Below are 13,789 nucleotides of genomic sequence, written 5' to 3' on the forward strand. Positions count from 1 at the left end.
TATCCAACTCAGTAATCTACCTTTTATTACCTTTTCTTTCTTCCTTGTCTTACTATATCTTATCTCCTTCTATCACTCTACCTTTGGTCAACCTGAAATAGTTGAAAGGATCAGATTTCAGTTTAAAAGAGTTTATTCAAGCAAAAAGCTGGGAATAGCCGGCTGGGAAACACGGACGCCAGAGAACTGTGGTCAGTGCTACGAAGTTAAAAGTTAAATGTCTTTCTTATTGGAAGAAAACAAATAAATTTAATAGGATTGCAGTATTTTCTATAAAAAGTTGGTTTATGAGTTACAACAATTTAATTAGTTATAATTTGTCTTCTTTTCCATCTGGCTTAATTTCTTTTCTTTACAGCTGGTTTTCATTTTCTTTCCAGTTTACAAAACTGTGTTTAACATTCCATCTTATGACAATGTGATAGTCATGAAGTCTTTGTGTGAGAAAGATATTAGTAGGAGGGAAGTTAATCTATCATAAAGATCATTAAGATCAACAATGAAGAGGAAGGTGATCTTTTCTGGTGCCTTTCAGTCACTTGCAACATTTTACAAAACAATGTAGGTAAGGAATAAGACTAATCTATAATCAGAGATACAAAGGTTATAGCTGCCGGTTATGTGACTTGGGCCCCATAATCACATTCCTTTAAGGCTCAAAATAATTTAGAGTTCCAACAGCTTAGATTTTGAATTACTTATTTTTATATTTTACACCTTCTTTTAGGAGTCATCTCCTAAATCAGATATCTATGTCCAAGTTCTTATCTCAAGTTCTGCTTTCTGGGGACCAAGATGAAAATAGCAGCTTTAGCTGTTTCATGGTGGCAACTTGCATATAAATTCAGAAAAAAATGGTATTTTCTGTTAAAGCTTTCTGCATGTGCAGTTACAGAACGAAATAATGCATTGCCTCTTGTAAAATAGGAGGCAGAGTGAGAGACAATTTGGGGATAATTAAGAATTTTGTTTGGCATTAATATTGGGGGGCCCTAGATATCTTTGCTATTTTTATTCATTGGGTAATATTATCTAGTCTTGTGGCTCTAAATACTACCTAAGTGCCCATTATTTTCAAATATTTATTTTCAGTGCAGGCCTTTTTCACATATATCAAGATGCCTTTTTGACGCCATCACTTGGATCTCAAGTAGACATCCTTAACCTGACATGTCAAGATTGGACTTATGATCTCTTCCAAAGCCTTCTCCACATGTGTTCTTTCCCTTCTTGGTTAATGGTAACTTTTTTCTTCCACTCGTTCATACTAAACACCTTGGAGAAAGCCTTGATGCTTTTCTTTCTGTCTCACATGATAACCAAGTCATCTAAAATTATGTCGACTCCACCTTCAAACTCTGCGTGCAGCCATTTTTACTGCTATACTGTGGTCCCAGCCACTATCAAGTCTCACCTGGATTATTACAGTAGCTTTTCACCACTATCCCTGCTCTTTCCCTTGTCCTCTATAGTATGTTCTCTATACAACCAAAGCAATCCTTTAATTACATAAAGCATATCATGTTACTCCTCTACCCAAAACCCTAACCCTAACCCTGCAAAAACTAAGCTTAAATATATGAGCAGTTAACATACTGCAATATTTCTCAAGTTTGAGTGATTCGAGGTGCTGAATAGTCTCTGCTTATCCCATCTCAGAGAATTAAACCTTAGCTGATGTGGGTAAAGTTTCAAGTTTCATTTGTATTGAAAGTAAATAATGTATACTGTTAGGTTTAAATGTAGCCAATATCTTCCTAAGCCAATGAAAAAAGGTCAGCCTATTTAGTTGAAGCAAGAAAGCAAAGATTTGTGTAAGAAGGACTATTTTCCAAAACAAACAATACCTTCACAGATTTTTTTGATTAATTTAACTTCTATTGTAGTTCTTTTTATGGTATTTTGGTTTGTGTGGGTAGTGCTTGCACCTGTTAGGATTCACTGTCCTTTGTTGCTAATGTCCAGTGCCTGGTAAAGCCATCAGGTTTCAATTTGTCCATTGTTTTTGGTTGTTTCTGATGGGAAGATAAATTTAATCCCTGTTCTTCCATCTTGTCCAGAAGGGGGAAATCCTAACCTCTGTGTCTCAAATCTGAATCTTAGAGCTCATACTTTATCATCTCCTATTCTACAGTGCTGTATGACTTTTGACATTGTAGTCACCATCCTCAGACCTTCGGAATCCTTGACACCTTTATCTTCCTCAGTGAAATGACTCTGACTTCACTTACATAATTATCCAGTTCATACTCGAATTAATGCATTGTTTTCTCAGTATCCTAGCTTCTCATACTTATTAGTTTTTGACTTGTGTACCCTATGATTCTTCAAGTTTTCATCTGCATTGGATACCTTTTTTCATCATCTCAAATTGCTCTTGGCCTTACCTCTTTCTCTACCCATTGCGATAACCATTTCCTGAAGATTTCAAATGGCTCTGTTTAAGTGCCATTGAGGTGTGCCTTTCCTCATATCATGCTTCGCACTTCCTGTTCTGCTATTAGGTACCTCTGTGGTCGTGGCACAAGATGTGAGAACCCGCTTTGGACTCAAGTGTGCATAATGCAGGCACGTGGAGGTAGTTGATGATTCTGGAAACCCTTTATCAATGAGTAAGGTTGATAATGGAGACATGTTTTCCCCTTTATCTCCATGATTGACTCAGATTCAAGAAGTCCCTGGAGGATTGAGCACAAACTGCTGCAAGGGAGTGAAGGCTGCAGCTCCATTATACAGACTTGTGTTGGCTTTCTTCCTTTGCCTTTTTACCCCTCCTCTCACACTCTTGCTGTCTGGGAGCACATTTTGTAATCACGTGAAAAGAAGCCTAAAACTGTCATTAGCACAATCCTTTCTTTATTCTCTTTCTGTGACTGTTCTGTCCTCTGCATTTGTTTGTATGCTACCGATAATTGTAGAAAATCACAAACTATCTTGACTATGTTTCTTAGTAATGCATACTGTCTAACTGGATTATTTTTCTGCCAAGTGATCTGACAAATCATCTTGTATTATATTTCTGCCTCAACCTTCAGGTCTTTAGTCTCAAGAAAGGCCTTTTTCACTCTCAATATGTATTCTTACCTGCTTTGTTGAGAAGGATAAGACTTTACAAGATTGGCTGCCACATTTTTTCTACTTCAAAATGTATTTTTTTTCAACTGATTCCTTCTTTCTGCTAAAAAACAAAACACCTTTTAAAAATCTTTGATTTACCTTTACTTTTTTCCAGTGTTAGAAGAAGAGATATCAAATATTCTTAGAGTTAATTTCTCCAACTATGCTCTTGATTACATCCAATCATGACTTCTCAAATACTTCTTTACCAGTTTTCTCATATAATTCCTCAATTTCCAATGGCTCATTTTTCTTGGATGCAGTGTTATGATCTCACCTGTTTCAAAGAAAACAAAAAACTAAATCACTTTTTAAAAATACCATAATTATTCCTATCAACCATGAGTTTTTCTTGCTTTTTTCATTCAGTAGAGCATTTATTTAAATAATATTCTATCTTATTACTTCTTTAGTACTTAAGCCTTGACAACTTAGGGACTAAATCTCCTACTCTTTGGAAATTATTACCTTATAGGTCAGTGAAGGATAAGATAATTATTAAATCTTGTAGCCTTTTCTCAGTCATCATATTGATCACATTATAGCATTTTTTAGTAAATTCCATTTCTGTTATGACACTGTAAATACTCCTCACTGTATAGCATTTCCCTCTGTACATTTCCCAATAATTATCCACTCCCAGAGATCTCTGCAGGTTCTCTCTCTAACACCCACTCTACATCTCAGTTCTTTCTTCTAACTTCTCTGTTTCAGAGGAATATCTTTAAGGCACCATGAATTCCTAATTACTCTTTGCATCTCCTATATTTGGAGAAGAGGAGAAAGAGCCAGTCACTATGATTTCTATAAATATTAATAATCTCAACCAGGTGTGGTGGCTCACACCTGTAATCCCAGCACTTTGGGAGGCCGAGACAGGTGGATAACAAGGTGATAAGTTCGACACCAGCCTGACCAACATGGTGAAACCCTGTCTTTACTAAAAATACAAAAATTAGCCGGGCATGGTGGCGCATGTCTGTAGTCCCAGCTACTCAGGAAGCCGAGGCAGGAGAATCACTTGAACCTAGGAGGCAGAGGTTGCAGTGAGCCAAGATCATGCCACTGCACTCCAGCTTGGGTGACAGAGCGAGACTCCATCTCAAAAATAAATAAATAAATAAATAATCTCATTTAGTCCCACAGCAATTCATGTTTCATAAATAAGCAAACTAAGACCCCAGGTGGTCTAGTGAGTTGTCTCATGTCACAGAGTTATCTGGAGTAGGGAACCATGTCTGCTTGACAATGAAATCCATTTGCTTTTCATCATGTAACAGAATGATGACTCTTAAACAGCATTATATCCACAATCATCAGAGAAATATTCAATTATGTTTTTGCTATTGTCTTTACTGAGGAAACGAAGCAGACAAATACATTATAGAAAGATCGTGAACCTTTAATAAGAGTTGAAAGAAACGAAGACTGTTAAACTGTGTATTATTAAAATGCTGTTACCTAGAAGAACCTCTTTCCCAAATTCCTCAGTTAATCAAAATTGTGTTTTATACTGAAGTGAGTTCATATTCATTAATGTCTTTTATGTTGAATTCAGAGTTGGAAATAGTTGTTTCTGTTTTTTTTTTTTTTTCCTTAGTATTTGGCATTAGTGGATAGATGTTGGTGCTAAACTCATCTTAACTATTAAAGAGAATCTTTACCTATTGGGCTTCAGAAGTAACTTAAATTTGATAACTGAGACAGAAGAACCTAAAATTAAAAGGAGGATCAATAGCAGTAAGTGAATAGTGTGAAAATGTCCTAAGACCATGCAAAGTGGGAAATTACATGATAGCTTGTAAATATGGACTGTACTCTGGGCAAAGGATGCACCATCATTAGGCAATTGCATACTGAACAACTGTCAATTAAATACCATTTTACCTAATTTAGACCTAATGAACTTGGTAGATGAGATCCCTGATGAATGAATTAAGGAGCAGTCAAAGTCTCATTTTGGATTCTGTGCTATCTAGGTCAAGAGGTTCCCAAAGGTATGCATGTATTTACTTGGTACATAAAAACATCAACTTTCTTATTCCTACTTCTGGTTAATTCTCTAACAAATATTTGTGGAATATGATTTGTGCTTTTCAGTTGGTGAATGGTAGATAATGATATAAAAGACTTAGAAGGCCAGGTGCAGTGGCTCACGCCTGTAATCCCAGCACTTTGGGAGGCAGAGACGGGCAGATCACGAGGTCAGGAGATCGAGACCATCCTGGCTAACACGGTGAAACCCCGTCTCTACTAAAAATACAAAAAATTAGCCGGGCATGGTGGCAGGCACCTGTAGTTCCAGCTACTCAGGAGGCTGAGGCAGGAGAATGGTGTGAACTGGGAGGTGGAGCTTACAGTGAGCGGAGATCATGCCACTGCACTCCAGCCAGCCCGGGTGACAGAGCGAGACTCCGTCTCAAAAAAAAAAAAAAGAAAAAAGAAAACTGTTCCTGCCCTCATGAAGCTTCATTTCCATTTTTGCTAATTTTCCTCAATCACTCTCAATGATGATTTTTAAAATCAAAAGGATAAAAAGATTTTTGTAAGAGTCTAAAGGAAAAGTAACTCCTTCCCCTAGCAAGAGGGTTGACAAAAGGTCTCTAATAAGTGAGAAAAGAAATGAGGAGTCAAGGATGTCTTTTGACTCTATACTCAATCTTACCTACCTAAGAGGTGCAAATGACACTGTGGTTTTATTTGGAACTTTCAGGAAGGGGTCCGGATCAACATATTTCAGGAAGTACAAAAGATGTGTCAGAAGAAGCCTATGTCTGCCTACCTTGCAGGGAGGGCTGCCCCTTCTGTGCTGATGACAGCCCGTGCTTCGTCCAGGAGGATAAGTATTTACGACTTGCCATCATCTCCTTCCAAGCCCTGTGTATGCTGCTCGACTTCGTTAGCATGCTGGTGGTCTACCACTTTCGCAAAGCAAAGGTAAACCCAGGTACCCTGGTATATGATCCTCTATTATAGAGCAACCTCTTATCTTTTTAAGGAAACAGAATTTTCAAATTCAAGTTGCTTCCCTACTAAGCAGCAGTCTTTCTATAATATGACTGGACTAGAACATGAAAGTTATATTCTTTAGCTGACCAGAAAAATAGAGATTAAAACATGATACTTTATTTCAACATTTACAGAATGTTTCCCTGTGTTTAGCCTGGATCTGAAGTGCTTCACTGACTTAAATGACCCTCCTTTACATCATGTCTTTGGCCTCTAGAGAAATTTATTCTACCAGCATCCAATGTATTATTAATTTTTTTGTATCTAAGAAGCTTTGTTATGTTTATTATATTTTTCTTTTCTTAGTTGTATTTAAAGATGGTAAATGACTCAACTATTTTTAGCGCATTATACTTTGAAGAATGAATTTATTTATGACCTTACATTTTGTCTTACATTAGCGTCCCAGAATAATAACAATCCTGGGAAGAACTTACACAGTTTTGGAGAGTACATGTCCTTTGGTCCTAGTCTAAGTAATCAAGAGTAGTACAATCCAGGAGCAGTGGCTCATGCCTGTAATCTCAGCACATTGGGAGGCCAAGGCCTGAGAATTGCTTGAGGCCAGGAGTTTGAGACCAGCCTGACCAACATAGCAAGACCCTGTCTCTACAAAAAATAAATAAATTTTTAAAAAGCTAGCCAGTGTGGTGGTGCATGCCTATAGTCCCAACTATTTAGGAGGCTGAGACAGGAGTATCTCTTGAGTCTAGAGTTCAAGACTACAGTGAGCTATGATCACACCACTGTACTGTACAGAGTGAGATCCTGCCCTGCCTCAATAAAAAGGGGTGGGTAGAAGCATTTGTATGCCTTTCAGTCAGGGGTAGATGAAATGTTAAAATGTGCAGGACAAAGCTTTTGGGGGAGCTTTCTGTAGTTGGCCACCCAATTAGTTATATGTAGCCAGTGTTGTATTCGAATTTGTGATTCTGATGCTTGCAGAAATTTATCTGTGCCATTGGAAAGAAAACAAAACGTAGTTTCCAACCTTTTCCAAATTCAAATGATCTCTTTATACTGGCAGAGTTGTACAGATTGGTTTAGATTACAGAGCTCATTGAAGGTATAAAGTGTTCCCATTAGAAATTAAAAAAAATACCCTCTGTGAATGGCATCTATTATGAAGCCTCAAGTTAAACAGTTTTATTATTATAAAGCCTCTGTTGAGATTCTAGGAGATTGTATTCATTATGTTAATGTTATAGACTTTGATAGTCATTTAAAATGGACAGTTTCATTAACAGAAGAATCCAGCACAAATTAAAATCAAGCTTTAAGTCAGCAAGAAAGTGCAGACAGGCAGATTGCTCCTCATTTAACCAATACTTATCTTTCTTTTGCAACAAACTATGTGTTATTTAATAAAAATAGTAGGCAAGTAGAGTTGAGAAATATATAAACACTGTTACCTAGATAAAATTAATAGGTTTTGTAAAAAGCCTGTCAGTGGCATAGGAGGTAGAATTGAAAGGTCTAATAAACTTCTCTGAAATCTCTCTGATAAAATGTAATTAATTTATATGGTAGATAACACACAGTTCCCTATGAATTTTAATTGATTTTGATAATGATTGCTCTGCTAAATGAGTCAGTAATACATGGTAGGTAAAATATTACATTGGATATTTAGAAACGTGAGATAGTTCTGACAAGACCAATGTCTTAATAAATATTAATGTTACTTAGCATTGCCAGTTATTAAACCTTGCTAATTTCCCTGCACCTTCATGTGAAATGTCATTTTAATGAACAAAATCCTACTTTACAGGACTATAATGAGAATATATAGCTTTATGTGTCATTTAGTGAAATTTCTATAGATTAAAAACTATTAATAGTAGGAATTGATAAACATTATCTGGTTTTAAGATGGTCACCTTTCGAAGAATCAGTTTTTACAGAATGTGACATAATATAAGGGGGATATAAGCTAATAAAGTGAATGAACATAGACCTTGTATACTGATGAAAAGAAATGTTTGGTGCAATTTTCTGCTGTGATTTCAGTTGCTAAAAGCAACTGTAAAAATGGTAGAACATTCCAGTATAGAGATTGAAGATTTATAGAATGTAGAATTTAGTTTGGCTTTTTAAAGATTTCCCGTGTCTTTGCAACATTTCTTTGGATAAAGAAGAAACTTGATGATCTCTTTTGTAGCAATACTGACATTTCTTTAGGAGTTTCCTATTACATTCTCTACTTATTGATAATTAAGAGAACAAAGCCCACATAATTTATCAATTTACATCTATTTTGACAAAAAAATCCAATGTAATACAGAAGTAGCATTACAATTGCAGGTAAGTGTGCAGACTCATGAGCCAGATTGTTTAGATTTGAATACTGTCTCAGCTCCTTGCATACTGTGAGACTGTGAGAATCGCTTAGCGTTTTTTTGTCTAGTTTTCTCCTCTGTAAAATGGCATTCACACAGCATATATAAAAATTAAATTAAAATGGATCATAGATCAAAATGAGAGAGTAAAAACCCAAGAAACTTTTATTAGGAGAAAACACTGGCATAAATCTTCATGACCTTCAGTTAAGCAGTGGGTTCTTAGATATGACAACACAAGCATACATGACAAAAGAAGTAGATAAATTGGACTTCATGAAAACTTTTTTGTATCAAAGACAGCATCAAGAAAGTAAAAAGAAAACACATAGAATGGCAGAAGATATTTGTAAATCCTACCTGTGATAAGGAATAGTATCCAGAATATATAAAGGACGCATAACTAATCAATATCATAAAGTGAGACAAGGATCTAAATAGACATTTCTTCAAAGAAAATATATAAATAAGCCAAAATGTTTATGAAAGGATTACCAACACATAGTCATTAGGAAAACGCAATTCAAACCGACAATACCCACTAGCATAGCTAAAAATAGAAAAGACGGTAACAACTGTTGTGGAAGTGGAGAAGTTGACACTCTCATTCATTCCTGTTGGAAATGTAAAAGGGTGCAGCCCTTTTGGAAAACAGTTTGGCAGTCCCTCAAAAAGTTAAAAATTGAAGTATGATATGATCCAGCAATTCCACTCCCAGTATATATCCAGAAGAACCGAAAACATATGTCTACAAAGAAATATGCATACAAATGTTCATAGGACATGGATGGACCCTGAAAACTGCTAAGTAAAACAGTTACAAAAGACCACATATTGTATCATTTCATTTAAATGAAATGCTCAGAATAGGCAAATTCATAGAGACAAGTAGATCTGTGGTTACCAGGTACTACCAGGAAGGAAGAACGGGGAGTTACCGCTAATGAGTTCAGGGTTTCTTTTTGGAAAGAGAAAAATGTTACAAAATTAGATTATGGTAACAGTTGCACTACCTTGTCAATATGCTAAAAACTACTGGATTATGTATTTTAAAAAGGTGAATATTAAAGTATGTGTATTATATCTCAATAAATCTATTACAAATTTATTATTATTATTATTATTATTATACTTTAGGTTTTAGGGTACATGTGCACAATGTGCAGGTTTGTTACATATGTATACATGTGCCATGTTGATTTCCGGCACCCATTAACTCATCATTTAGCATTAGGTATATCTCCTAATGCTGTCCCTCCCCCCTTCCCCAACCCCACAACAGTCCCCGAAGTGTGATGTTCCCCTTCCTGTGTCCATGAGTTCTCATTGTTCAATTCCCACCTATGAGTGAGAACATGCAGTGTTTGGTTTTTTGTCCTTGCGATAGTTTACTGAGAATGATGTTTTCCAGTTTCATCCATGTCCCTACAAAGGACATGAACTCATCATTTTTTATGGCTGCATAGTATTCCATGGTGTATATATGCCACATTTTCATAATCCAGTCTATCGTTGTTGGACATTTGGGTTGGTTCCAACTCTTTGCTATTGTGAATAATGCCACAATAAACATACATGTGCATGTGTCTTTATAGCAGCATGATTTATAGTCCTTTGGGTATATACCCAGTAATGGGATGGCTGGGTCAAATGGTATTTCTAGTTCGAGATCCCTGAGGAATCGCCACACTGACTTCCACAATGGTTGAACTAGTTTACAGTCCCACCAACAGTGTAAAAGTGCTCCTATTTCTCCACATCCTCTCCAGCACCTGTTGTTTCCAAGACTAATAAAGAAGAAAAGAGAGAAGAATGAAATAGATGCAATAAAAAATGAAAAAGGGGATATCACCACCGATCCCACAGAAATACAATCTACCATCAGAGAATACTACAAACACCTCTATGCAAATAAACTAGAAAATCTAGAAGAAATGGATAAATTCCTTGACAAATACAACCTCCTAAAACTAACCCAGGAAGAAGTTGAATCTCTGAATAGACCAATAACAGGTTCTGAAATTGTGGCAATAATCAATAGCTTACCAACCAAAAAGAGTCCAGGGACCTGATGGATTCACAGCCGAATTCTACTAGAGGTACAAGGAGGAACTGGTACCATTCCTTCTGAAACTATTCCAATCGATAGAAAAAGAGGGAATCCTCCCTAACACATTTTATGAAGCCAGCATCATCCTGATACCAAAGCCTGGCAGAGACATAACCAAAAAAGAGAATTTTAGACCAATATCCTTGATGAACATTGATGCAAAAATCCTCAGTAAAGTACTGGCAAACCGAATCCAGCAGCACATCAAAAAGCTTATCCAAAATAATCAAGTGGGCTTCATCCCTGGGATGCAAGGCTGGTTCAACATACGCAATTCAATAAATATAATCCAGCATATAAACAGAACCAAAGACAAAAACCACGATTATCTCAATAGACGCAGAAAAGGCCTTTGACAAAATTCAACAACCCTTTATGCTAAAAACTCTCAATAAATTAGGTATTGATGGGACGTATCTAAAAATCATAAGAGCTATCTATGACAAACCCACAGCCAATATCATACTGAATGGGCAAAAACTGGAAGCATTCCCTCTGAAAACTGGCACAAGACAGGGATGCCCTCTCTCACCACTCCTATTCAACATAGTGCTGGAAGTTCTGGCCAGAGCAATCAGGCAGGAGAAGGAAAATAAAGGGTATTCAATTAGGAAAAGAGGAAGTCAAATTGTCCCTGTTTGCAGATGACATGATTGTATATCTAGAAAACCCCATTGTCTCAGCCCAAAATCTCCTTAAGCTGATTAGCAACTTCAGCAAAGTCTCAGGATACAAAATCAATGTACAAAAATCACAAGCATTCAGGCCGGGCGCGGTGGCTCACACTTGTAATCCCAGCACTTTGGGAGGCCGAGGCGGGCGGATCACGAGGTCAGGAGATCGAGACCACGGTGAAACCCCGTCTCTACTAAAAAAGACAAAAAATTAGCCGGGCTTGGTGGCGGGCGCCTGTAGTCCCAGCTACTCGGAGAGGCTGAGGCAGGAGAATGGCGTGAACCCGGGAGGCGGAGCTTGCAGTGAGCTGAGATTGCGCCACTGCACTCCAGCCTGGGCGACAGAGCAAGACTCTGTCTCAAAAAAAAAAAAAAAAAAAAATCACAAGCATTCTTGTACACCAATCACAAACAGAGAGCCAAATCATGAGTGAACTCCCATTCACAATTGCTTCAAAGAGAATAAAATACCTAGGAATCCAACTTACAAGGGATGTGAAGGACCTCTTCAAGGAGAACTACAAACCACTGCTCAATGAAATAAAAGAGGATACAAACAAATGGAAGAACATTCCATGCTCATGAGTTGGAAGAATCAATATTGTGAAAATGGCCATACTGCCCAAGGTAATTTATAGATTCAATGCCATCCCCATCAAGCTACCAATGACTTTCTTCACAGAATTGGAAAAAACTACTTTAAAGTTCATATGGAACCAAAAAAGAGCCTGCATCGCCAAGTCAATCCTAAGCCAAAAGAACAAAGCTGGAGGCATCACGCTACCTGACTTCAAACTATACTACAAGGCTACAGTAACCAAAACAGCATGGTACTGGTACCACAACAGAGACATAGATCAATGGAACAGAACAGAGTCCTCAGAAATGATGCCACATATCTACAACTATCTGATCTTTGACAAACCTGACAAAAACAAGAAATGGGGAAAGGATTCCCTATTTAATAAATGGTGCTGGGAAAACTGGCTAGCCATATGTAGAAAGCTGAAACTGGATCCCTTCCTTACACCTTATACAAAAATTAATTCAAGATGGATTAAAGACTTAAATGTTAGACCTAAAACCATTAAAATCCTACAAGAAAACCTAGGCAATACCATTCAGGACATAGGCGTGGGCAAGGACTTCATGTCTAAAACACCAAAAGCAATGGCAACGAAAGCCAAAATTGACAAATGAGATCTAATTAAACTAAAGAGCTTCTGCACAGCAAAAGAAACTACCATCAGAGTGAACAGGCAACCTACAGAATGGGAGAAAATTTTTGTAACCTACTCATCTGACACAGGGCTAATATCCAGAATCTACAATGAACTCAAACAAATTTACAAGAAAAAAACAACCCCATCAAAAAGTGGGCAAAGGACATGAACAGACACTTCTCAAAAGAAGACATTTATGCAGGCAAAAAACACATGAAGAAATGCTCATCATCACTGGCCATCAGAGAAATGCAAATCAAAACCACAGTGAGATACCATCTCACACCAGTTAGAATGGCCATCATAAAATTTTTTAAAGGAGTTTACATAGTGTTAATACTTACCTTCTGGGATTATTTAAAAGAGTTAATGAGATAATCCGTGTAAAATACCTTACACTTAGTCTTCACTAGGTGCTTGTCTTTTGTAACATAATTTTGGACCTCTTTATAAAATTAATAATTCATGTGTGCTTCCCACATTGGGGGCCAAGTATGATATTTAAAGTAGTTCAAAAGAATGAGAGCTTGGGAAACATAGCTGTGCCTCTTTGAAGTAAACACCCAAGCTCCATAAGTACTCATTCGTAGGCACACATGCAGTCGCACAGATATTTCTGTGCTGATAATCTTCTTCAAAAACCGTTTACTGTGCATTTATTTATATGTGGCTTTTTGTCCTTTTCAAGAGTGATTACTTAGTGTGCAAACAAAACTCAGTTTATTTACCTACTTGTTGATATTACTGGCTTTTCTAGGAAGTTTCAGTTTCCATCCCCACCCTCAAAATGAGAAAGTTGTGGAAACCTCTCCTGGGTATTGATCCTGAAGTCATTAGGGATGTTGAGAATTAGGACACATACTCATTCTTGTGTTGTTATAATAGTTAGAAAAAAAGTAACAAAATAATAAGTTATAATATAGGAATAAGTTTGTTACTATAATGCTTTCCTCGTTTTAATTTAGCAAGATGAGAAACAGTTCAGAACTAGAATGGAGAAACCGCTCATTTTATAGATAAGAAAATCCAGCCCCTGAGAGATTAAGTTTCCAAAGGTAACACAGCCAGGTTGAAAAGTTTATGCATGTATATTTAGCCTTATTCCAGCATATGAAATAAAAACACTTCTAGAATTTTAAAAGTGTAAGTGAATAAATTAAGGCTAAGTGAAAATAAGTATAGAAAAAATTAGTTGAAATCAAGGGTGAGGTTAAGATATCAAATGGATTCCATGAGGGCAGGGATACTGTTCTCACCCAGTGCCAGCAGGAAGGGCTTTCCTGGAGTTTTCTAGTAGCACTGCAAATGGGAGGAAAA

General features: G+C 36.9%; 1 protein-coding gene across 1 annotated transcript in view; it reads left to right on the plus strand.

Moving 5' to 3' along the window:
- GPR158 (G protein-coupled receptor 158) overlaps positions 1-13,789 on the plus strand; it is a 433,367-nt gene that overhangs the window by 224,594 nt on the left and 194,984 nt on the right. Inside the window, exon 4 of the mRNA XM_055274921.2 lies at positions 5,831-6,054. Coding sequence (XP_055130896.1) covers positions 5,831-6,054 — 224 coding nt within the window. The remainder of the gene's footprint in view (positions 1-5,830; positions 6,055-13,789) is intronic.

The sequence above is a fragment of the Symphalangus syndactylus genome, chromosome 4 (assembly GCF_028878055.3).
Source record: "Symphalangus syndactylus isolate Jambi chromosome 4, NHGRI_mSymSyn1-v2.1_pri, whole genome shotgun sequence".
In the NCBI taxonomy this organism is placed as follows: Eukaryota; Metazoa; Chordata; class Mammalia; order Primates; family Hylobatidae; genus Symphalangus; species Symphalangus syndactylus.